The sequence below is a fragment of the Ostrea edulis genome, chromosome 6, assembly GCF_947568905.1.
Source record: "Ostrea edulis chromosome 6, xbOstEdul1.1, whole genome shotgun sequence".
In the NCBI taxonomy this organism is placed as follows: domain Eukaryota; kingdom Metazoa; phylum Mollusca; class Bivalvia; order Ostreida; family Ostreidae; genus Ostrea; species Ostrea edulis.
Window position 1 is genome coordinate 48,861,107 of NC_079169.1, and position 26,955 is coordinate 48,888,061.

General features: G+C 35.9%; 1 protein-coding gene across 1 annotated transcript; it reads left to right on the forward strand.

Annotated features, from left to right (window-relative positions):
* Nucleotides 1–738: 738 nt before the first annotated feature.
* On the forward strand, nucleotides 739–26,896 carry LOC125647622 (uncharacterized). The gene is made up of 12 exons (XM_056139825.1): nucleotides 739–907; nucleotides 1,013–1,166; nucleotides 1,377–1,487; nucleotides 3,293–3,388; nucleotides 11,711–11,791; nucleotides 13,756–13,991; nucleotides 14,123–14,276; nucleotides 14,500–14,610; nucleotides 15,355–15,465; nucleotides 21,639–21,859; nucleotides 21,966–22,119; nucleotides 22,317–26,896. Exons 3-12 carry the CDS (start codon nucleotides 1,445–1,447, stop codon nucleotides 22,442–22,444), a joined length of 1,335 nt encoding a protein of 444 aa, XP_055995800.1. The 5' UTR covers nucleotides 739–907; nucleotides 1,013–1,166; nucleotides 1,377–1,444; the 3' UTR covers nucleotides 22,445–26,896.
* The last annotated feature ends 59 nt before the right edge of the window (nucleotides 26,897–26,955 follow it).

Here is a 26,955-nt window from a genome sequence, read left to right on the forward strand (position 1 = left end):
GCCTAGATTTTGCAGCCCTTCACCGGCAGTGGTCACCATATGAGTGAAATATTCTCGAGAGGGACGTAAAACAATATTCAATCAATCTAAAAGATAATAAGTAAACGCATTTTCAGTAAGAATTCATTAAAAAAATATAAATGCATGTGTATGTGTGGGGATGTTGATAAACAGCTGTTTTAATTTGTCTTTTATCCATTTAGTAGTTCAATTCGTACTGTATAAAGTATGCCTTTAATTGTTTTATAATTAGATTGGGCTTAGCAAAGCTGAAAAAGATCAGGCATAGTACAGCATGTAGCTACATGTATATTTTTCTTAAATCTTTGTGATTTTTGCGGAACTTGTGAAGTAGTCGGAGTGGATGTCGCGAATGAAACTGAATGTATAAAATCTAGATTTGTTGATCAACAGCTGTTTTAATGTGTCCTCCATGGATTCATCGAATTTTTAACCTAACCACGATACAAAAACGCCTTCATTCCCAACACAATGCCCCGCCTATTACGTTGTTATTTCGTGCGGATAACGTTGAAACCAAGTTTCGGGGAATTTCACATTGACTGAGATTCCTCTTCGATTTTAATTATACATGTATTTAATGTGTGTTACTTGCGATAAAAGGAATTCAGATACAATGTTCCATATTCTGTGAACTACAAATACCTTCATTTTCATAAATGATTTTATTCTACGCATTTCCTGTGAAGGAGATACTTTTTTCAACCACAGAATGCTACAAGAATTGGATGAAACATGCATTCAATCCCCGGGATATCCAACCCATAATTATCCAAAAGACACAACCTACATATGGATAATCACAGCCCCAGAGACCGATGAGATCACGATATTGAATCTGGATATCCATTATACTTTAGGCTACACTTGTGAGGACTACCTCAAGGTCTGCATTAGTAAACCATAAAATCAAATCAAACTAATGATTAGCAGTTCATTAGGTATATTAATAGAAGCGATAAAATATTTTTGATGTTCTTATCACTAACAGATACAAAATACAGAAGATGAGAAAGTCTCACTATTCAAACAATGCAGGAGATCCCGGGATAACACGATCATTACCAGAGGAAACAAATTAAACATAACACTGTTTTCTAATTCTGACAACTTAACAGGCAAAGGATTCAGGCTAAGCTTTAGAGGTTCATGTCTACTTACTAATGTCATCATTGAAAAAATGAAAAAATACTAACACACAATGATAAAAGTTTATTCCCCGGGTCAAGGTTGGGTTTTTTATCATTGTCAATATGTTTCCTGTATCATTATCTATCTATCGGCAATGATGAAGTCGTTAAGATGTATGCAGTTGGTCATTTACAACATGCCTTTTTCGTTTGATATATCCATAGTTACAAAGGTAAAGCGAACATCAAACAGGCCATCAACCAGTGGTATTCTGTCAGAGAATTCGGCTGTCATGGAAATGTCAACCTCTGTTGAGAATACAACGGTTTATTCAGGTAAACTTTTGACTTCCTGTCTAGGAGAGTAAAGGACGCCGTAGAGTTTGACAATTGCGATGAATTACTTTTATAGAAACACAAGGAATATATTTTGAGAAAGAACTGATCACAACTGGGGTTCCAATCCACAAATAGGTTACATTAAATTTGGCTCCACTATCAGTTGGTTTTAAGGGCTTTTTCTGTATAACTTTTTCGCAATAAGGCAAAAATTATTCAGTCAGGGAATACAAATCTTATCACATGAATTCAACCGCAAAATATCTGAACTTATATTTCAAATATACACCTTGTTTCTAATAAGGAACAATATTCTCACTAATCATAAAACACCTGTTAATTCCACTTTTGTTACACGTCCATATATCCTAATTGCCCTTTCAAAAGATTCAATTCTTCAAAAGCATACTTTAGCTTTAGACATATTGAATATCCCAGTCAGTGGGTTGGATGAATATAAGTTACCGTACCTATATTGCATTCCTAAACTTCATAAAATCCTTACAAAGATACATTGCTGGATCCAGTAAGTGTTTTACCAAGCAACTATCTTTGCTCCTCACGAATATATTAACAGCTTTTAAGGAAAAACTTAAAACATATTTTGCGACTATATATGCAAAAAATTATACAAATCAAATATGGATTCCAAAAAATTCTAAGGAACTTTTACTAAACTTCAAATTGCTAAGCTTTTCTCAAATCAACAACATCAAAACGCATGGCATTTCAACACTTTACACAACCTTTCCTAAAGATAAATTAAATACTTGACTTTTTGACATCATAGACAGTTGCTTCTTCAACAAAAATGGAAAACGCAAATATTCATATCTAGTGATCAGTAATCCAAACAATTACTTTGTTAAATACCACTCTGATTCCACACACAAATACTCTGAATTTGAAATAATATGCTGGATCTTCTCATTGACTTCGTGGTCTTTGGTGATCATGTATTCCAACAATCTGTTGTAATTCCCATGGGCACAAATTGTGCTCATTTGTTAGCTATCCTGTTTTTATATTCATATGAAGCATAATTTATTCAATCATTTCGACCTGAGAAGAAACAATATCTTGCTGTGGTCTTCAATCGACATTTAGATATGTCGATGATGTATTACATATATCTATTAACAATAATAATTTTCAATCATATGTCGATTCGATATATCCCAATAAACTCGTAATGAAAGACACCACAGAGTCGTCCACTTCTGCTTGATATTTTTTATTGAAAGTAGACATTAACGGCAAAATAACAACTCAACTTTATGACAAACGGGATGATTCAACATCTTCATTGTCAGCTTCCCAAATTTATGTAACGATATTCCATTATCACCTGCATATAGTGTTTATATCTCTCAACTGATCGATACGCAAGAGCTTGTTCTACTTATGGTCAGTTTTTAAATCGAAGCAGGCTACTGACAAACAGGTAGAAAGTTCAGGGGTGTCAACAATCTCGTTTAAAGTCAGCATTTCGCAAATTATATGGTCGTTACAACGATCTAGTTTGCCAATACAACCTATCATTATGTCAAATGCTATCTGGTGTGTTTCATACCGATTGTTAGGCCGTTGTTGACACAGTGATTTTGACTACAAATCCGTTTACCTGATCAGGATATAGGGATCACGGCAGATGTGACTGGTCGGCAGGAGATCCTTACTCCTCCTAGGCACCTGATCCCACGCCTGGTATATCCAGGGGTACATGTGATTGATCACTGTTCGTTATATTCACTTTTCATATTAACAGATGCGAAAGTTGCTTATTCCCTCTTTCAATTTAGGACTACCTTCAAGAAGAAAGATAACTCGGACTAAACTAATGAAAGATATGATTACCACGGCGACAAATGGAAGTCTGACAACGATAGGCTCAAGAGGTAGGTGTAAATTTTATTTGTTGATCAATTAGTAAATTCTATACAAATTAAAATACTATAAAGATATCAATAAACTGGCGCAAAAATACTGACATGGGCATGGAATATATGTATTCAAAGATTAATTAACGATACGGGACAATCAAAGCGTAAATTCAAATTGTTACTGACAAATATCAATCTGCGTGACGTATAGATGCCAAGAAAAGAGAATTTACAAACATCAAGATTAAAATACTTGTTGATATAATATTTCTTATAAATGACGTCGGAAAGGAGGATTTCAACCTGTTTGATTATAATGTGCATCTTTCCGTTTTCTTCAATCTTCAAGTCTTGAAGTGGGTTGAATTTCAATGAATTCAGAAGAAATGAAAAACGTTACTTCGAGGTGTAAATAACACAGCATCCTGTCTATTCAAATTTCGTGTTCTTCGGTCTATCATTGATAACCCCTATTAATATTTCCTTGAATATATACTCTTTCTAAGGATTGCGATGGTTTTAATCGAATTTGATATTGAAATAAATGAATCGTGATTAATATTTAAGACGTACATCTACTTAAATCCCCCAATGTATCTGTAGCTCCTACATCATCATAACAATTCCTCTCCGAAATTAAATCGACCTCAGGTAAAGTTTATAATCAAGAGCCATTTGCAAACATACAACGTTCTGCAAATCGCAAGTGTTATAGAGAGGATTCACCCCAAATATACATTTGCAAGTATTGGGGTACCCCTCGCTCCAAGTAAGTATGGATTGTTTTGCTGTGTAGTGTATGTTCATTCTACAGCAAAAATGTAGTATGTAAAATTGCATTCCAAGATTGCAGTTCCTGTGCCTCAGACATACTCTATATGCATAAAAGAAATTCATTGCTTCTAAATATTTCTTTTGTGAAGTTATGCTATAATATACAATTGCATGAAACAGAGGAAATCATGTAATTTTAAGTCTAATCGTGAGGATAGAAGATTCCAATTATACTAGATGGAAAAGAAGAAGGTGGGTGATATGTCATTCGGAGAGTAGTGAGAAATATGCAGTACGTATCGTAAGATTATGGAATAGTGTAGCAAGTATTTGACATGCTATGTTGATTAACTGCATTAACTCGTTGTAAAATAGCATTTACCCCTTAAGTGTTTTATATCAATTGCTAGGCGTTTGTTTACACACTTGTATTGAATACGGATTGTTCCGTTTATTTTATCAAAATATAGGGCTCAAGGCGGATGTGACTTATCGACAGGGTTGCTTAATTACTCCTCCTAGGCACCTGATACCACCTCTGGTATGTCTAAGGGACCGTGTTTGCCCAAGTCTTATATATAGGAGTTATGAGATTGATCACTGTTCGTTTTATGAATTCTCATGATTCCTATAAAAAATATAGATTTGCGAGTAGTAGAAACACGGCTCCTGTTACATACTAGAGGTGGGACACGGTTCCTGTTACATACTAGAGGTGGGACACGGCTCCTGTTACATACTAGAGGTGGGACACGGTTCCTGTTACATACTAGAGGTGGGACACGGTTCCTGTTACATACTAGAGGTGGGACACGGCTCCTGTTACATACTAGAGGTGGGACACGGTTTCTGTTACATACTAGAGGTGGGACACGGTTCCTGTTACATACTAGAGGTGGGACACGGTTCCTGTTACATACTAGAGGTGGGACACGGCTCCTGTTACATACTAGAGGTGGGACACGGTTTCTGTTACATACTAGAGGTGGTACACGGCTCCTGTTACATACTAGAGGTGGTACACGGTTCCTGTTACATACTAGAGGTGGGACACGGTTCCTGTTACATACTAGAGGTGGGACACGGTTCCTGTTACATACTAGAGGTGGGACACGGTTCCTGTTACATACTAGAGGTGGGACACGGTTCCTGTTACATACTAGAGGTGGGACACGGCTCCTGTTACATACTAGAGGTGGGACACGGTTCCTGTTACATACTAGAGGTGGGACACGGTTCCTGTTACATACTAGAGGTGGGACACGGCTCCTGTTACATACTAGAGGTGGGACACGGTTTCTGTTACATACTAGAGGTGGGACACGGTTCCTGTTACATACTAGAGGTGGGACACGGTTTCTGTTACATACTAGAGGTGGGACACGGCTCCTGTTACATACTAGAGGTGGGACACGGTTTCTGTTACATACTAGAGGTGGGACACGGCTCCTGTTACATACTAGAGGTGGTACACGGTTCCTGTTACATACTAGAGGTGGGACACGGTTCCTGTTACATACTAGAGGTGGGACACGGTTCCTGTTACATACTAGAGGTGGGACACGGTTCCTGTTACATACTAGAGGATGGACACGGCTCCTGTTACATACTAGAGGTGGGACACGGTTTCTGTTACATACTAGAGGTGGTACACGGCTCCTGTTACATACTAGAGGTGGTACACGGTTCCTGTTACATACTAGAGGTGGGACACGGTTCCTGTTACATACTAGAGGTGGGACACGGTTCCTGTTACATACTAGAGGTGGGACACGGCTCCTGTTACATACTAGAGGTGGGACACGGTTTCTGTTACATACTAGAGGTGGGACACGGCTCCTGTTACATACTAGAGGTGGGACACGGTTTCTGTTACATACTAGAGGTGGGACACGGCTCCTGTTACATACTAGAGGTGGGACACGGTTTCTGTTACATACTAGAGGTGGGACACGGCTCCTGTTACATACTAGAGGTGGTACACGGTTCCTGTTACATACTAGAGGTGGGACACGGTTCCTGTTACATACTAGAGGTGGGACACGGTTCCTGTTACATACTAGAGGTGGGACACGGTTCCTGTTACATACTAGAGGATGGACACGGCTCCTGTTACATACTAGAGGTGGGACACGGTTTCTGTTACATACTAGAGGTGGTACACGGCTCCTGTTACATACTAGAGGTGGTACACGGTTCCTGTTACATACTAGAGGTGGGACACGGTTCCTGTTACATACTAGAGGTGGGACACGGTTCCTGTTACATACTAGAGGTGGGACACGGCTCCTGTTACATACTAGAGGTGGGACACGGCTCCTGTTACATACTAGAGGTGGGACACGGTTTCTGTTACATACTAGAGGTGGGACACGGTTCCTGGTACATACTAGAGGTGGGACACGGTTTCTGTTACATACTAGAGGTGGGACACGGTTCCTGGTACATACTAGAGGTGGGACACGGCTCCTGTTACATACTAGAGATGGGACACGGTTTCTGTTACATACTAGAGGTGGGACACGGCTCCTGTTACATACTAGAGATGGGACACGGCTCCTGTTACATACTAGAGGTGGGACACGGTTCCTGTTACATACTAGAGGTGGGACACGGCTCCTGTTACATACTAGAGGTGGGACACGGCTCCTGTTACATACTAGAGGTGGGACACGGTTTCTGAGAGGAGTAAGCATCTTCTGTCGATCGAGCCCCATATCCGGATCAAGTAAATATCAGACTGAATCTTCTGTTAAGACGTACACTTCTTAATAGTACATTCAGTCTATTATTCAATTATTCTAAATTTAGTTTATATAATAAACATTCACTACAGAAATAGTCTTTGTACTCATAAGTATTACATTTTCTACTTACAATATATTACTATAGAATAGTGGAGTACAAGACACGTGTAAACCCTCATCCATCATAGGATTAAACATTCCTTTTGAAGACTTTATCGATGTGTAAACTCCGGACATATTACTCACAGATTGACTAAACTTTTTTTTAAGTTTGTGAGTAAAATGATCGGAGTTCACACATCAATAAATTCTTCAAAATGAATGTTTGATTTCTATAATTCCAATTCATTCATTTTATTAACAATTTCATTTTTTTGTAGTTTCTTCGCACTACGTTATTTTTTGACGCACGTATGAATACATCGCGTTTTCAGATACATGTATATTGATGTGTAAACTCTGGTAAACTGTTATTTTTGTCCAATCAAAACAGTTGTAATAAATAATATTGGAAATTTATAATAGTACATGATATTTTATTTAATTAGTAGAATGACAGATTTACTTTAACTGGAGTCAGAAATTTATAGAGCCAGAACTTGTTAGAGAAAAACGATCCATAGAGCAAGTAGAGATGATCGATGTTCAGCAGGAGTAGCGGGAACAGCTGCCCAGAGAACCTCTGTTCCAACTCCCTGACAATTATCATGTGTGGGACCACAAACAGAAGATTCAAATGAACTGTTGAATATGAAAATTGTTTTGTTTTTCTTTTTATGTACAAAAGTTGTAATTTTTTATTTGCAGAGGGGGAGGAACAGTACAATATTTTCATAGACCTGTGCATTCATATTACACAACAACCCTTTTACATATGGCATTACTTAACTCACTGTTCTGACATGAGTGCAGCGCCTTTAATAGATGTCATCAGTTCATTTGCCTTTGGTTGATAATTCGAGTGTTTATCTTTGCCTAAATATCATTTGACAGTTGCTACATGAGTTTTTTCTTCTTTTTTTGAGAAATCAAACTGTATAACAGTTCTTTTCTTCCCTTGACTCATTTTTACTTATTACATGCTGTGCATTTGTGTCCTTTTTCTTGTAGTATTTGTTTAGCTTTTCGTCAGCCACATTACGGTTTGAAATTCCTGTGCACACAGGAACATTTTAGTGTAAACAAGCGGAACTACAATGATCTCGGAATAAATTCCCTTTCTTTAAGTCATGACTTGCAAATATTAGAAGTTCTGATGAAAATGACTAATATTTGTTATAATATATGTATCACATTTAACCCCCCCCCCCTAAAAAAACGACCCCAAAAAATGAAAACCAAAAGAAAAAAAATAGATTGGAATAATATTGGACTTGAACTCGGGGAATGTATGGTTTAAGTGTAATATTACCGAGCACCTAAACCACTAGGCAACCCAGGCTTGTAAGTTTAAAGGTTTAACTTTTGACAGGCTGCTAAATATCAAGGTAAATTTTGAGAACGATGTTTTCATATTTATCCAATTTCAACAAGAGGACCACCTTAAACCAAATTTCCTCAAACGGACTTATATACAGTCATAAGCAGGTAAAACAACTTCAGTGTTTTGTTTCTGGTTTAAGGTGGCCTTTTGCAACAGTTTGCAATTTGTTATACCCATTACGTTACATCTACTATATACTCTATATAATCACGGTGATGTTTATGCTTGTCAAATAAATATACTATCAACATATCGATATCTTTATTAAGTAATTTGGGTAAACACAAGTGTGAACTGACATTGTATAGCAGAATATTTCTTTAACAAAATGATATTCAAGAAAAAGGCATTTATGTAGGCGAAATTACATACCAAGTGCCCTATACCTCTTTACAAAATAATGTGAGTAAAACTCAAAATATTTTAACCAAAATGGCTGTATTTACAGGTACATGTACATACTCTTGCCGACTTATTTAATGTAATGCTATACATTTAGTCGGTTCAGTTATACTTATTTCATTTCCAAAACATTGCATGTGTAAATGTCAGTTTAAAGATGGTTAGACTTGTATTGAACATTTCTAAAATTTGTGAGTATTTAGCTGGAAATCTGTCTTTGGTGCCTCATTTACAAGTACAGGCTGGGTTAAAAACAATTCACCAATCGAAGGATGACAGTGGACATTTCCAGAATCCAGAAGTGTCAGTCCGACATAGCTTGACGTACATCGTGTCAGAACTTATATCGCTGAATGTACTTCTTTGGTATTGAACAAGCAACATCTGCTATTTTACTATAAATCTAAATGTGTTCAAACACGGGGTAAAGCTCCTGTGAAAATGTATGCAATATATGATATATACTATCTATTAAACAAATAAGGACAAATTTACTTGCTTAATGATTAATGAAGACAAACCAGTAATTCTCAAATTGAGTGAATATTTAGTTAAAACTTTCAGAAAAAGAAGTAATGCTTTAAAACTGCAAAAATCATTATTGTCTATTATTCATATGTTGGTATAATAATGATATTGTCCATGTAATTGTGTATACACCCGATTCGCAATTCATATATGTATGTACTCGTTTCCCCAACATAATACATCCACATGTAGTTTGTAGTCCATGTAATCTGTAGTTAATGTTGTAAACTTTCTTTTTTAAAATTTCCTTCTTAATAAGCTGTCTTGTTGTTATGCCCTCTGGGCCCAAAAGTGGAATAAACTTATCTTCTCTTATCTATACTAATTTCAGTCATAAACATGTGTAATCCTGGGAAAAGGGGGGTGGTGGTTAGAATAATCTAACTGTGTCTCGGGGCAGACCCTCCGAAGGAAATTACATCATCTTAACGATAGAACATTCTATCGGTGGTGGGGGATCTCCTCTATTTATAACATTAATTTTATTTTATTTTTACATGCAAAGTTGGTTATTTTCACATGTATGAAGGAAACTTATGCACTGAAATTTTTTATTAACGTTAAAATATTTGCTGGCTTGATTGCTGTAAAATCATACAGCAATATATTTGCGACCTTCTGTACTGTTCATAATGACGCTTCTCGAATATACTACCTGGAAGTCTTAAACTACTGTTATGCAAGATCACTATGTTCCGGATCAAACTCATGTTTTCGGATTGACCTAAAGGGCTCACGATGGGTGTGACCCGTCGACACGGGATGTTTACTCCTTTTAAGCATCTGATCCCACCTCTGGTGTGTCCAGGTGTCCGTATTTGCCCAACTCTCTTTTTTGTATTGCTTATAGGAATTATAAGATTGATCACTGTTCGTTATCTTCATCTTTCATTTTGGTGTGAAATTACACCTCAAATTCACAAGTGTGATTACAAATGTTATGGTTAAACACCGAAACGATACTACCCATATGCTGAATCTGACTGAACTGCCGTAAATTTCCCTCATGGTAATTTCCCGTGCGTCAGTTGAATATCACGTGACATGTTATTTTTGGAAAACATCAAGAGGCCCTACTTGTAAAATGAAAACCCTCCCCTTTTTAGCTGTGACATGTAGCCCCTGTGATTTAGTAAAATATCAAAGTTTGAAATATACAATTTGCAATGCCCTAGCATGTTTATTAATACCTTAAATTAGAGGTTTGAGATTCTATTTTGTTGTAAAACTCGTTAAAATTAAGAGCAATGCCGTCTTTTGAAATCAGGTTTGTTTGTTTTTGTTAAATCTCAATCGATATTTATCAAAAACCAGTTTTTTAAAGGCTTTGTTTATTTCGAGCTCAATGTTGTCCAGATTTCTCTGTTCTATTATATTTCTTTTTGTAATAAAGAAAATTATATCCAAAAGGCAAGAATGGACAATCTTCTGTTCTTGATGAAATTCGTAAAAATCTGCAAAAAAATACAACTGTTTTTCTACACCATTTACCTGTATTGGCTTTATCGTAACCTGCTGCAAATCAAATCAGCCACGTGATAATCGTATCACCGTAATGTTCTAAACACTCGTCAGGGCGCACGGTATTGTCGACTACACAATCGGAAATCCTCGAATGCATCGTACATTCGACAGCTCGGATGTAATAGGATGGCATCAATGAGAGAATTTCAAGCATTGTAATTTATGACGTATGTAACGTTGTGCAAGTAGTTCAGTAGGTTGTGACGTCATAATTATCATTTAAAACTTGTCGTCTTGGAAACGCTGCCTTAAATATTGTGGATTAATTCACCAAAGGGATTGTAAATGCAATGCATATTTTCAATGCACAATTACTTATGCTTAATATGCTATCTAAATCACCGCATCTACAGTTAATTAATTTTGAATGATTAACATTGATCTTAATTGAATTGAAATAATAATGAATTTTGAAAAAAATGTTTTAAGCATAGAATAGAATTGATGTTATGTCATCCATGGACACAATGCTTTTTTATCTTCCTTACTCAAATTAGAACTTATGCGTGATGAAAATTCCATGAAACCTGTAAGGGAAATATGTGTTGCATGAAGTGGTGAAGATAACAAACAGTAATCAATCTTATAACTTCTATAAAGAATGTGAAATTAAGAACAGGGCAAGAACGGACCCCTGGACATACCGTAGGTGGGAATATATGCCTAGGAGGAGTAAACATCTGCTGTTGACCGGTCACATACAGCAGATGTAACTGCGATATTCATGAAAATGAGAAAAGCATTGTCGTCCTGCCAATGATAATTATGTATGCATTTATTTCCCATTGCAATTTTAGCATTGACATCATTTGATTTCCTTATGTCAACACATATACAAAAAGGGTGATGTTGATATTTGATTTTGTTCCTTGTATACAGACATACATGTTGTTCCACCGCACACCGTGAACCCAAACATGACGTGGATGACTATGATAATCCTTATGGTAAACAGTTTTGGTAAGCATTTTCATATTATCTACATGAAAGCAATTACATGTTTTAGAACACTGCTATTTGCTATTAATTTGGCGAGGGTCTGAAAGAGATTTATGACCACTGATGAAGCTCCTCAATTCTCTTTATAAAACAAAAACATAGAGGACAAACACAGTTACTTGGAAAAAGCAAATGTGCGATAATAGGCCTAAAGCGTTTCTATTAAGCGAGAACTTCACTCATGAGTATATTTACTCATGATCAAATTTGCTCCTTTGTGTAATTGCTAATTTGCTACGCATGTCCATGTGATTTTAGGTACCGTGAGTAAACCAGTGTGTAATTTATCATTATGTTCATTTATAATCATGCCATCCATAAGTATGGCTTCATTCAGGAAAGAGATTTATTTCATATTTATTAAGAATTTGAATTGAAGTAGGATGCTCCAATAAGCGTGACATTTGAAGAAAACCACGATCAAATGTCTGTTTTGAGAGTGATGATCTTAAAAGTTTCAATGACGAAAAATGGTTTGATAATCTTAGAATGAAGAAAAATACCTTTGTTTTTATATGTATAAAGATTAGTAAAAATATATTTCCATCAAGAAACACCGTGGAGGAACCTCCCAGCGTAAAGATGAAAGTGGTAATTTCTATATACATGTATTACCTTCCATCTTCAAATTTGCGTTTCCACACAAAAGTAAACATATTTACACAGATCCCTGACTGGGTGTAAATATGCATACAAGAGTATTTTTGTATATATGGTAGTGTGTTTTTACAGGGAGATATGCTTATAGAAGTATATTTACGTATATACAAATTATTTGCATATCAGTAAAGTTCGTTGTATGAGGGAATTTGTATCCCCTGTTGATTGGTCACACCAGTCATGAGCCTCTATCTAGATAAGGTATAGAGTCGGTGTGTTGTACATTGTATATTGTTTGAACGCTAATGGCGGTTGTGGTCGGTCGACAGGGCACATAATCCCACCTCTGGTATACACAGGGGCCATGATTGCACCACTCTCTATTTTGTATTTCTTATAGGAGTTATTAGATTGATCACTGTTTGTTATCTTCACATTTGCAGATATAGATATCATATATAATGGAACATTGTTTCATGAACATGGCAAATTGATCATCTAGTTTGTTGTAGAAATGAGTTGATAGTTTACCGTTTTTATGTTCTGTGACAAATCTACATATCAATCGAACGTGGAAGAATTTGTTGGTTCTTTTATTTCCTGTTTACTGGGAAATATCAAATAGACATTTGAATACATGTATATTGTTAATAGATGTATGTATTATGTTCTGGACCACATGAACGACTATTTATTGTTAAATACATCATCCTGGAAAAATAAAATATTTGTTTTTCATCATTATAATTACATTGATAACCAATGACATCTTTGCATAATTATAGCAGTATGATTTGATGTCCTTCTTCAAACATCTAGTTTGTATGACATTTTTACATATCACCAAGCCTTGTAGAAGTTTTGTAAATCTAGTAATGACATGATTGTTTCATAATACAACAAAGAAGCAATGGTTAAATATGATAGCATATTTACTTATGAATTAAAGGTGAAACTAAAATGATTTAAATATCTTTATATGGTGACTAAGTTTTGTAAGGGTTACATATTTAATGCAACACTTATTAAATCATATCTTTGTAATAAACATCTGTAAGTTTTCCACACAACCATATCATGTAGTGGTATACATGTATTACCGTGTCGGACGTTAGTCAATAGTCAATTGAACTTCCGTTAAAAACAGATCCACTTGGTACATTTACCTACATCCAGTTTATTATTCATACGTCATCACCTTTGTATCACAATTTACACTAAGTACATTGGCACACTTATCCATTAGGTTATGTTCCTTCATATAATGTAAAATATATTTAGTAATATTCTTAAATAATAAAATACCACACATTATTGCATTCTAGGAATTTACTACAGCGAAGGTTCAGATTCCAGGCACAAAATTTCCAAAAGCATAACTTTACATCAATCCCAGGAATCATCCATTAAATCACCGGGGTATCCCACAAAGCATTACGAGAAAGACACAGTCTACATATGGACCGTGACGGCCCCGGGAACCACGGAGGAGATCACTATCAATATATTAGATCTGGATATTCAATACACTCCAGGAATCCCTTGTGACGACTATTTGAAGGTTTTCTTTTGTTTTCTACGTCAGGAATTTAACGCAAATCAAATCTTGAAATTCAGTTTCTTATAACTATTTATGTGAGGAAATGTACTTTGTTAATTGGGAAAACTGTATTTCGAATTCTTCAATAACAGATACAAGACACAGATGATGAGAACTTTGCAATATCCAAGCAATGCGAGAAACCATGGCGTAAAACTGTTGTTGCTAAAGGAAACAAATTGAAGATAACGCTCTTTTCTAATTATGACCGTCTTACAGGAAAGGGATTTAATCTAATTTTGAGAGGTATTATACTGAACTAAAATGTCTTGATAACAGAGTATGAATAAACAATAAATCACTATGTAAAAAAACTGTCTATCTGGTAAAAGTTTACATAAATCTAAATTCCAAGGAAACATGAACTTCCAAGAAATCATCAAGGTATAGCAATTGAAGTGATACATTTCAGTAGAACAACATTGTCAGATTATCTGCAAAATGACTGATTCCTTTCATGTATATGTAGTCACTAAAACCAAGCTAACAACAACACAAACAACAACCAAAGGTATTCCAACAACTACCCCAGTACCCATGACGTCACCAACATCGGTGCAAACTACAACTAGACGTTTAGGTAATCTTTTGAATGCCTCTAAGATAGAAAATAATGTTTAGAATTTTCCATTTTGATGAAAAGTGCTTAAAAATAAAACAAAAAAGTTCACCAACAAAACATGGAATTTTATTTCTCTTCTGCCTGAAACGTGATATACCTGGTAATGAATTATGTGTCAATTAAATATCAACATATCGTACAATGTAATGATAACGTCAGAACATTTCTAGTTATATTTGCTTTATTAACAAGAAATATTAATAATAATATTAATAATGATTTGAGAGATCAGCTATTGATAAATGTTGATAAACGTGTAGTGATTTCTTTTCCTTCAATTTGTCATATTAAGTATAATAGTTAACAAACATATATGATTAATTTTTATAGAAGAACTATCATTCCTTTAATCATTTATTTTGTTAGAATTGTCAGCTGTGAAATACACTGCAGTGTTGGATTATCATAACAAACCAACGGGAAAACGATTCAAGCTTAAACTGTGTTTATTGAATTAAAGATTTATCATGCAATCAGTAGTAACGAAAAGTACAAAACTATGATGCTAAACGAGTTTTGTTGAAATAAATTTCCGTGCAAAGTTAGTCTTTCAAATTATTAAGATACTTACTTCCAGTGACCAATTTATGCAAATGTTCACATAGTAAATCGAGTTTGGCAATTCTGATGTCTTTATTTGTACTTAAAAGTTAAATAGTGAAGCTATCTACAATGCGTTTGTTTCTTTCATCCTATCTAAAGTTACGAAAACAAAACGAACAACACCACGACCAACACCGAACGACATTCCAACAACTACTCCAGTACTCGTGACGTCATCAACATCGGTGCAGACTACATCTAACCATTTAGGTAATCTTTTGTATGTCTCTAAGATAGATTGCAATGTCTAGAATTTTTCATTGTGAGAAAAACTGCTTATGATTAAATTCGGTGCCTCAATTTCAATAATACAACCCGGATTTCTATTTTTGTTCTGTATTAAAATTCATCAACCTTGTACTCAAGTATGTGACGTCTTCATTTTCATTTCCTCAATCTATCAATTAAATTTCAACAAGTCACATTAATTCCACATTTAGTCATCGTACTTATAATTTAATTTCCCTTTAAACTTCAAACTTACTGTGCGACTACATATGCCAGAAGTGGTGTTAAAGACCCATCTCATGACCGTACGGTCAGTGAAAATGTAGGCGGAGCCTAATCTAAACAGATGTTATTTACCTGGAGTGGCCAGGGTCTACCAAGGTGTTAATTGTTATATCCCATGGCATTCAAAGAAATACACAGAGGCAGAACATGGTAGAAATCTACCTGTCCATGCTTTTTTATAGTTTTGATATACACAGGACCGGTCTCAGGGACCTCTGCAGAGTTTATGTGGTCATAGTGTTTGAATAATGGTTGTATTCCTAAGGGTAGCTGACACACATTCTACTCCCACCCCTCTATCTCTCTCTCTCTGTCATTGACTCAATGAATAATATCTGTTATAAATATAGAGGTATCATAAATTGATGACATAAATTATTTCAATAGGTTACAAGTTTTAAAACTTATTGTGCAAATTATTGTTTGATTTCTGATTGTGTAATTTATAATACATGTACAGGTATATAGAGGGGAAAAATTATAATTATATTGAAATTGCATTGTTCAGGGGCCTTTTTAAAAACAATTGAATTACAAGAAAATAGCAGTTGTGGACAGGTCATTGCTATCAAAACTCAGGTATACTGGGCTTCCTCAAGATCTAAAGAATGCCTGTAGATACTGGCTGTTATTGTTATCAAAACACCTCTCTGGGGTAGACCACAGTGTCTGCAGATGTCACTCCACCTGAGATCTATTGTTAAATGTTTGATTGGCAGGCAGCTTACAATTTGGGGGTGTCAACTTAAAATTGGGTCTTTAATGAAATGTGGATTCTAAAAAATTCTAAAGAACTTTTAGTAAACTTGAAATCACAGAATTTTTCCCAAATCAATACCATTAAAACCTATGACTTTTCAACACTATACACGATCATTCCTCACGATAAATTAAAGACTAGACTTTTTGACATCATAGACAGTTGCTTATTCAACAAAAACGGAAAACGGAAATATTCATATCTAGTGATCAGTCATTCAAAAACTTACTTTGTTAAACACCACTCTGATTCCACGCACAAGTACTATGAAGTTGAAATAAAAAATATGCTAGAGTTCCTCATTGACAATATCTTCGTGGTCTTTGGTGATCAGGTCTTCCAACAGTCTGTTGGAATTCCCATGGGCACGAATTGTGCTCCTTTGTTAGCTGACCTGTTTTTATATTCATATGAAGCAGAATTTATTCAAAAACTTCTACGTGAGAAGAAAAAATCTCTCGCTGTGACCTTCAATTCGATTTTTAGATATATCGCTTTCATTCATATGTCGATTTGATATATCCCTGTCAGCTCGAAATAAAGGACACCACAGAGTCGTCCACTTCTGTTTCATACTTAGATATTTTATTGAAAGTAGTCATTAACGGCAAACAAACAACTCAACTGTATGACAAACGGGATGATTTCAGTTTCTCCATCGTCAACTTCCCACATTTATGTAGCAATATTCCATTATCACCTGCATATGGTGTTTATATATCTCAACTGATTCGATATGCAAGAGCTCGTTCTGGGTATAGTCAGTTTTTAAATCGAGACAGGCTACTGACAAACAGGTTGATGGTGCAGAGGATTTCAACAGTCTCGTTTAAAGTCAGTAATTCACAAACTATATTGTCGTTATAACGATCTAGTTCGTCAATACAACCTCGCATTGGGTCAAATGCTGTCTGACGTGTTTCATACCGATTGTTAAGCCGTTCTTGGCACACTGATTTTGACTGCGGATGACTCCGTTTGCCTGATCGGTATATGGGGCTCACAGCGGGTGTGACCGGTCAACAGGGGATGTTTACTCCTCCTAGGCACCTGATCCCACCTCTGGTGTGTCCAGGGGTCCGTGTTTGCCCAACTATCTATTTTGTGTTGCTTGTAGGAGTTATGAGATTGATCACTGTTCGTTATCTTCACCTTGCATGAGATGAAATTATTGAAAATTGTACTTCAGCTTTAAACACATTTAATATCCAAGTCATTGAAACGAATGACTATGAGTTACCATATCTATAATGGATTCATAAATTTCACAAAAACCCTTAAACATAGATTCATAGCAAGATCCAGTAACCGTACTACCAAACCTCAATACTTTGCTCCACACGCAAATATTACGCGGATAGGTTAGTTCAGGTTACATGTATGAGGTCGAGAGGGGAGCCTTACTCCTCCAAGACATCCCACCTCTCGGGTGTCCAGGGGTCCGTGTTTGTCCAACTCTCTGTTTTGTATTGCTTATGGGAGTTATGGGATTAATCAATGTTCGTTATCTTCACCTTTCATTGAAAGGCAAAGATATCAAACAGGCTTAAATCTCATAAATCGCCCAAGGAATACAAAATAAAGATTTGAGAAAACACAGACCCCTGGACGCACCAGAAGTGGGATCAGGTGTCGAAGGGGAGTAAGCATTCCCTGTCGACCGGTCACACTCGATGTGAACCCTATGTCTTAGCCGTGTAAATGAAGTAATCCGTCGTCAAATAGCATTTGACCCAATAATAGGTTATATAGGAAAACTGCATCATTATAACGACCATAGAATTTACAAAAATGCTGATTTTAAACGAGACTGTTAAAACTCCTGCACCATCAATGTGTTTGTCAATAGCTTACCTTGATTCAAAAACTGATCATACGCAGAACAAGCTCTTGCGTTTCGAATCAGTTGAAATTCATTGATTGATTGCTTGTATATTGTTTTCGTTCTTCTCGAGAATATTTCACTAATATGGAGATGTCACCATTGCCAGTGAAGGGTTGCAAAATTTAGGCCTATGCTCGGCGCTTATGGCCATTGAGCAGAGAGGGATCTTTATCGTGCCACACCTGCAGTGACCCAGAACCTGATTTTGCGGTCTCATCCGAAGGACCACACCATTTAGTCGATCTTACGACAAGCAAGGGGTACTGAGAATATATTCTACAGGGATCCCAACGACGTTGAATCAGTTAAGATATATCCACACAATATATAGGTGATGATGGAATATTGCTGCATAAATATAGGAAGTTGATGATTGAAAAGCTGACTTCAGTACCCAACGGTGAAATGAATTTTATGGGCCGGAAACGAATGCATTGTTATCCATCAACACAGGCTTATCATTGTCCACATTTCTTTTACCTTCCCTATCAGATTAGCATTTCCATTCTCATCTTTCAAACGAAATAATATAATGCGGCTATATTTGGTTGTTCAACATTAAGTGGCTAGCACTGCTCCATTCACACCTACTTAACTCCATTGTGTAGTATCGGGGGAGGTATATTAAATTACATAATATCACCACTTTGAGACATGGATCACTGTCCCTTACAATCAAAACAAAAGCATACTCAAGTCCACTTTGTTGTAGTAAGCAATAAGAATTATTTCTGATTACCCTAGTTTCGTTCACGATCGGCGCAAATCTTAATGTTTTGTTATTTTTTTTACTGTGTCGCACACGTTATTACTGTGTCGGGTGGAAATTGCACTGTGTCGGAGCCACACAGCAAGAACACTGATGGAGAATCCTAGAGTATCATTAATTCGTCTGGTATTGCATCATTCTTCTTTCGGTGTTTATTCAGTTAAGCCTGTGTCTCTATTTTGTCTCTATATTGTTGAAATATAATACTTTTATATTGTGGGCGACATGCTACTGTAAAATACTCTGGAGTTTGAAGTCAATGTCTTTCTTCGTGAACTTTGATCTTAATGTTTTGACTGACTGTTTTCCAATCCTATCGTAGTAGGCGGAGTCAAGTTAGAGAATATTCCTTCCGTGTGAATGAAGCAGTACTCTGCGTTCGGGTTACTTGCAAGTTTCTGAATACATGGAAGACAGATTAAAACACCTGTTGAGCAACATATGTACATGTAAATTCTAAACATTTATTTATTTATCAGTTCAATTTTTGGCTATGTACATCGATTATACCTTTATTTTCTTATTAAAATGGGCTTACCAAAGTTTTCAGAAAAAAAGATCAATTTATGGTAATTCTGAAGCATGGCGTCGCGTATGTAGGTGGAATATGTTTTAAATATTTAGTAAACTTAGTTTGTAACGAATACAAAATTCACAATTTAATCATCAGAACTTTGATTGACATCATTGGAATTACCAGTATGCTCTTTTAGATACATGTAAGAATATATGCTGATTGGCGTATTGAAAAATAGATTTTGGAGATTGAACCACGTTAAATTGTACTATAAAAAATAAAACATGGTTAATGTTCTACGGATATTGTACATTAGTATTATTTCAAAGCCTTTTTGTTTATTTATTGGGGACCTGGATTAGAATAGGCTCTCATTACCTACCCCTTGCTTGTAGAAAGAGGCGACAAAATTAGGCTGTTCTTCAGATGAGACCGCAAAAACGAGGCCCATTGGCACAATGAAGATCCCTCTTTGTTCAATGACCGTACATGTGAGTGTCGATCATAGGCCTAAATTTTGCAGTCCTTGACAGGCAATAGAGACGTACGTCTCTATATGAGTAACAAATTCTCGATCGGGTCGTTAAACTATAATATGCAAACAAGAAACTCTTCTGGTTTAACACTTTCTTCGTACCAAGAATTCTTTATCAATATCAATCACCGTATGTTCCGATTCCACCATTGATTTAGAAATCGTCATGACTTAGTGGTTACCGTGCGCGTACATGCTTTGCTCTTGTGGTTCCCTCTAGTATATTTTAAAATTATTATTCTAGCAACTTTGGAATGATTGAATAATTTAAATTTATTTATATTACGTTTTTCGCATGAATATATCCGACATACATAAGAACAATAGTACCGCAATGTTCGTTATCTTGACCGGTTATTACTTGTAACTTACTGCACGGGTTTCTCGAATGTATACAAAGTAAAGGCAAAGGATGGTAGAAAATTCGTTGGAAATAACCACTACTAAAATCATACGAAATGCATATATTTATTGCCATTTCCATTTACTATGATTTTTTTTTACTTTGAGAAGCATATTCTATAAAAAAATATCCCGTGGGGATCCGGGTTAGAATAGGTCCTCAGTCGCCCCTTGTTTGTCGTAAGAGGCGATTAAATGGGGCGGTCCTTCGGATCAGACCACAAAAACCGAGTTCCTGTGTCCGAGGAGGTGTGGCACGATAAAGATCCCTCCCTGCTCAATGGCCATAAGTGCCGAATATAGGCCTAAATTTTCCAGCCCTTTACCGTTAGTGGTGACATCTCCATATGAGTGAAGTAATCTCGATAGGGACTTAAAACAATATTCAATCAATCTTAAAGATAATAAGTAAAAGCATTTTCAGTAAGAATTAATTGAAAAGAATATAAATGAGTGTGTGTGGCTGTGTGTTGATAAAGAGCTGTTTTGATTTGTTTTTCATTCATTTAGTAGTTCAATTCTTACTTTATAAAGTATGCCTTTAATTTCCTATTATCAGAATGCGCTTAGCAAAGCTGAAAAAAGCATGCATAGTACATGTAGCTACATGTATATTTTGGGTAAATCTATGTGATTTTTGTGGAATTTGTGAAGTAGTTGGAGTGGATGTTGCGAATGAAACTGAATGTATAAAATCTAGATTTGTTGATCAACAGCTGTTTTAATTTGTCTTCCAAGGATTCATAAAAAAAATTAACCCGACCGCGATACCCCTATAAAACGTCTTTATTCCCAACACAGTACTCCGCCTATTACGTTGTTATTTCGTGCGGATAACGTTGAAACCAAACTTCAGGGAATTTCACATTAACTGAGATTCCTCTTAGATTTCAATCATACGTGTATTTAATGTGTATTACTTATTACTTGTAATAAAAGGAATTCAGATACGATGGTCCATATTCTGTGATGCCTTCATTTTCATAGATGATTTTATTCTAGGAATTTCTTGTGAAGGAGATACTTTTTTCAACCACAGAATGCTACAAGAATTGGATGAAACATGCATTCAATCCCCGGGATATCCAAACCATAATTATCCAAAAGACACAACCTACATATGGATAATCACAGCCCCAGAGACTACCGATGAGATCACTATCACGATATTGAATCTGGATATCCATTATACTTTAGGCTACACTTGTGAGGACTACCTCAAGGTCTGCATTAGTAAACCATAAAATCAAATCAAACTAATGATACGCAGTTCAGTAGTGTGTATTAATAAAAGCGATAAAATATTTTTGATGTTCTTATTACTAACAGATACAAGATACAGAGGATGAGAAAGTCTCACTATTCAAACAATGCAGGAGATCGCGGGATAACACGATCATTACCAGAGGAAACAAATTAAACATAACACTGTTTTCTAATTCTGACAACTTAACAGGCAAAGGATTCAAGCTAAGCTTGAGAGGTTCATGTTTACCTACTAATGTCAACATTGATTAAGTGAAAAATGATAAACGCTTATTCCCCGGGTCAAGGTTGGATTTTTTTATCATCGTTAATATGTTTCCTGTATCATTATCGATTTATTGGCAATTATGAAGTCGTTAAGATGCATACAGTGGGTCATTTACAACATGCCTTTTTCTTTTAATATATCCATAGTTACAAAGGTAAAGCGAACATCAACCAGGCCATCAATCAGTGGTATTCTGTCAGAGAATTCGGCTGTCATGGAAATATCAACCTCTGTTTATTCAGGTAAACTATTGAATTCCTGTCTAGGAGAGTAAAGGACGCCGTAGAGTTTGATCAATTGCGATAAATTACTTTTATAAAAACGCAATGAATATATTTTGAAAAAGAATTGGTCACAACTGAGGTTCCAATCCACAAATAGGTCACATTAAATTTGGCTCCACTATCAGTTGGTTTTAAGTGCTTTTCCTGTATACCTTTTTCGCAATAAGGCAAAAATTATTCAGTCAAGGAATACAAATCTTATCAGATGAATGCAATAACAAAATATCTGAACTTATATTTCAAATACACATCTTGTTTCTAATAAAGAACAGTATTTCAACTAATTATAAAACACCTGTTAATTCCACTTTTGTTACACGTCCTTATACCACAATTGCCCTTTCAAAAGATACAATTCTTCAAAAGCATGCTTTAGTTTTAGACATAATGAATATCCCAGTCAGTGGGTTGAATGAATATAACTTACCGTACCTATACTGCATTCCTAAACTTCATAAGATCCTTACAAACAAAGATACATTGCTGGATCCAGTAAGTGTTCTAACAAGCAACTATCTTTGCTCCTCACGAACATATTTACAGCTTTGAAGGAGAAACTTAAAACGTATTTTGCGACTATATACGCAAGAAATGATAAAAATCAAATATGGATTCTAAAAAATTCTAAGGAACTTTTAGTGAACTTCAAATTGCAAAGCTTTTGTCAAATCAACAACATCAAAACGCATGACATTTCAACATTTTACACGACTATTCCTAACGATAAATTAGATACTTGACTTTTTGACATCATAGACAGTTGCTTCTTCAACAAAAATTGAAAACGCAAATATTCATATCTAGTAATCAGTCATCCAAACAATTACTTTGTTAAACACCACTCTGATTCCACACACAAGTATTCTGAAGTTGAAATAATGATATGCTGGAGCTCCTCATTGACTTCGTGGTCTTTGGTGATCAGGTCTTCCAACAGTATATTGGAATATCCATGGGCACAAATTGTGCTCATTTGTTAGCTATACTCTTTTTATATTCATATGAAGCAGAATTTATTAAATCATTTCGACGTGAGAAGAAACAATATCTTGCTGTTGTCTTCAATTCGACATTTAGATATATCGATGATGTATTACATATATCTATTGACAATAATAATTTTCAATCATATGTCATTTCGATATATCCCAGTAAATTCGTAATGAAAGACACCACAGAGTCGTCCACTTCTGCTTCATACTTAGATATTTTATTGAAAGTAGATATTAACGCAAAATAAAAACTCAACTTGATGACAAACGGGATGATTTCAACATCTTCATCGTCAACTTCCTAAATTTATGTAACGATATTCCATCATCACCTGCATATGGTGTTTATATCTCTCAACTGATCGATACGCAAGAGCTTGTTCTGCTTATGGTCAGTTTTTAAATCGAAGCAGGCTACTGACAATCAGGTTGAATGTTCAGGGGTGTCAACAGTCTCGTTTAAAGTCAACATTTCGCAAGTTCTATGGTCGTTACAACGATCTAGTTTGCAAATACAACCTATCATTGCGTCAAATGCTATCTGGCGTGTTTCAGTTTTTGACACACTGATTTTGACTACAACTCCGTTTACCTGATCAAGATATAGGGAATTTCAATGAATTCAGTAGAAACAAAGAACGCCACTTCGAGGTGTAAATAACACAGTATACCTGTCTATTCACCTTTCGTGTTGGTCGGTCTATGAATGACAGCTGCTATTAAAATTTCCTTGAATAGCTACTTTTTCTAAGGACTGTGATGGTTTCAATCGGAGTTGATATTGAAACTGTCGTGATTTTACTTAAGAAGTACTTGAATTCATCACTCTATCTGTAGCTCCTACATCATCATTATAACAATTCCTATCCGAAGTTAAATCGACCTCAGGTAAAGTTTATAATCAAGAGCCATATGCAAACATACAACATTCTGCAAACTGCAAGTGTTATAGAGAGGATTCACCCCAAATATACATTTGCAATGACAGGTACCCCTCGCTCCAAGTAAGTATGGATTGTTTTGTTGTGTAGTGTATGTTCATTCTACAGCAGAAATGTAGTATGTAAAATTGCATTCCAAGATCGCAGTTTCTGTGCCTCAGAATACAGCATACAATTGGCATACAATAAATTAATTGGTTCTAAATATTTCTTTTCTGAATTTATGCTTTAATATATTGCATGAAACAGAGGAAATCATGTAATTTTAAGTGTACTCGCGAGAATAGAAGATTCCAGTTATATTAGATGAAAAGAAGAAGGTGGATGATATGTCATTCGGAGAGTAGTGAGAAATATGGAGTACGTATCGTAAGATTATGGAACAGTTTAGTAAGTATTTGACATGCTAGGTTGATTAACTGCATCAACTACTGGTAAAATAGCATTTATCTTTCAAGTGTTTTATATCAATTGTTAGGCGTTTGTTTACACATTTACATTGAATATGGATTGCTCCGTTTATTTGATTAAAATATAGGGCTCATGGCGGATGTGACTTGTCGACAGGGTTGCTTAATTACTCCTCCTATGCATCTGATACCACCTTTGGTATGTTCAAGGGACCGTGTTTGCCCACGTCTTATATATAGGAGTTATGAGATTGATGACTGTTCGTTTTATGAATTTTCATGATTCCTATAAAAATATAGATTTGCGAGTAGTAGAAACACGGTTTCTGTTACATACTAGAGGTGGGACACGGTTCCTGTTACATACTAGAGGTGGGACACGGTTCCTGTTACATACTAGAGGTGGGACACGGCTCCTGTTACATACTAGAGGTGGGACACGGCTCCTGTTACATACTAGAGGTGGGACACGGCTCCTGTTACATACTAGAGGTGGGACACGGTTTCTGTTACATACTAGAGGTGGGACACGGCTCCTGTTACATACTAGAGGTGGGACACGGCTCCTGTTACATACTAGAGGTGGGACACGGTTCCTGTTACATACTAGAGGTGGGACACGGTTCCTGTTACATACTAGAGGTGGGACACGGCTCCTGTTACATACTAGAGGTGGGACACGGTTTCTGTTACATACTAGAGGTGGGACACGGTTTCTGTTACATACTAGAGGTGGGACACGGTTCCTGTTACATACTAGAGGTGGGACACGGCTCCTGTTACATACTAGAGGTGGGACACGGTTTCTGTTACATACTAGAGGTGGGACACGGTTTCTGTTACATACTAGAGGTGGGACACGGCTCCTGTTACATACTAGAGGTGGGACACGGTTCCTGTTACATACTAGAGGTGGGACACGGCTCCTGTTACATACTAGAGGTGGGACACGGTTTCTGTTACATACTAGAGGTGGGACACGGTTTCTGTTACATACTAGAGGTGGGACACGGTTTCTGTTACATACTAGAGGTGGGACACGGTTTCTGTTACATACTAGAGGTGGGACACGGCTCCTGTTACATACTAGAGGTGGGACACGGTTTCTGAGAGGAGTAAGCATCTTCTGTCGATCGAGCCCCATATCCGGATCAAGTAAATATCAGACTGAATCTTCTGTTAAGACGTACACTTCTTAATAGTACATTCAGTCTATTATTCAATTATTCTAAATTTAGTTTATATAATAAACATTCACTACAGAAATAGTCTTTGTACTCATAAGTATTACATTTTCTACTTGCAATATATTACTATAGAATAGTGGAGTACAAGACACGTGTAAACTCCCATTCATTATAGGATTAAACATTCCTTTTGAAGAATTTATCGATGTGTAAACTCCGTACATATTACTCACAGACTGACTAAAAGTGCAAAGCATTTTTTATGTTAAGTTTGGGAGCAAAAGATCAGAGTTCACACATCAATAAATTCTTCAAAAAGAATGTTTGATTTCTATAATTCCATATCATTCATTTTATTAACAATTTCCTTTTTTTTTTGTAGTTTCTCCGCACTACGTTATTTGTTTTCAGGCACGTATGAATACATCGCGTTTTCAGATACATATATATTGATGAGTAAACTCTGGTAAAGTTTTATTTTTGTCCAATCAAAACAATTGTAATGAATAACATTGGAATTATATGATATTACATGATATTTTATTTAATCATTAGAATGACAGATTTACTTTAACTGGAGTCAGAAATTTATAGAGCCCAGACTTGTTAGATCTCAAAGGAAAACGATCCATAGAGCAAGTAGAGATGATCGTGCTACCGCAGAAGTAGCGGAAACAGCTGCCCAGAGAACATCTGTTCCAATTCCATGACAATTAGCATGTGTGGGACCACATGCAGAAGATTCAAATGAACAGTTGAATATCAAAATTGTTTTGTTTTTCTTTTTATGTACAAATGTTGTAACTTTTGATTTGCAGAGAGGGAGAATGTGACCATTTTAATGTTGACTAGACGTAATTGTCTATAATACGTTCTATTTATTTCGGAAAATATAAAAGCAATATTTCGATTTTTCACATGTTTACCTTTCATTATCATATCCTATGAATCGTACCCGTCATTTTACCAGT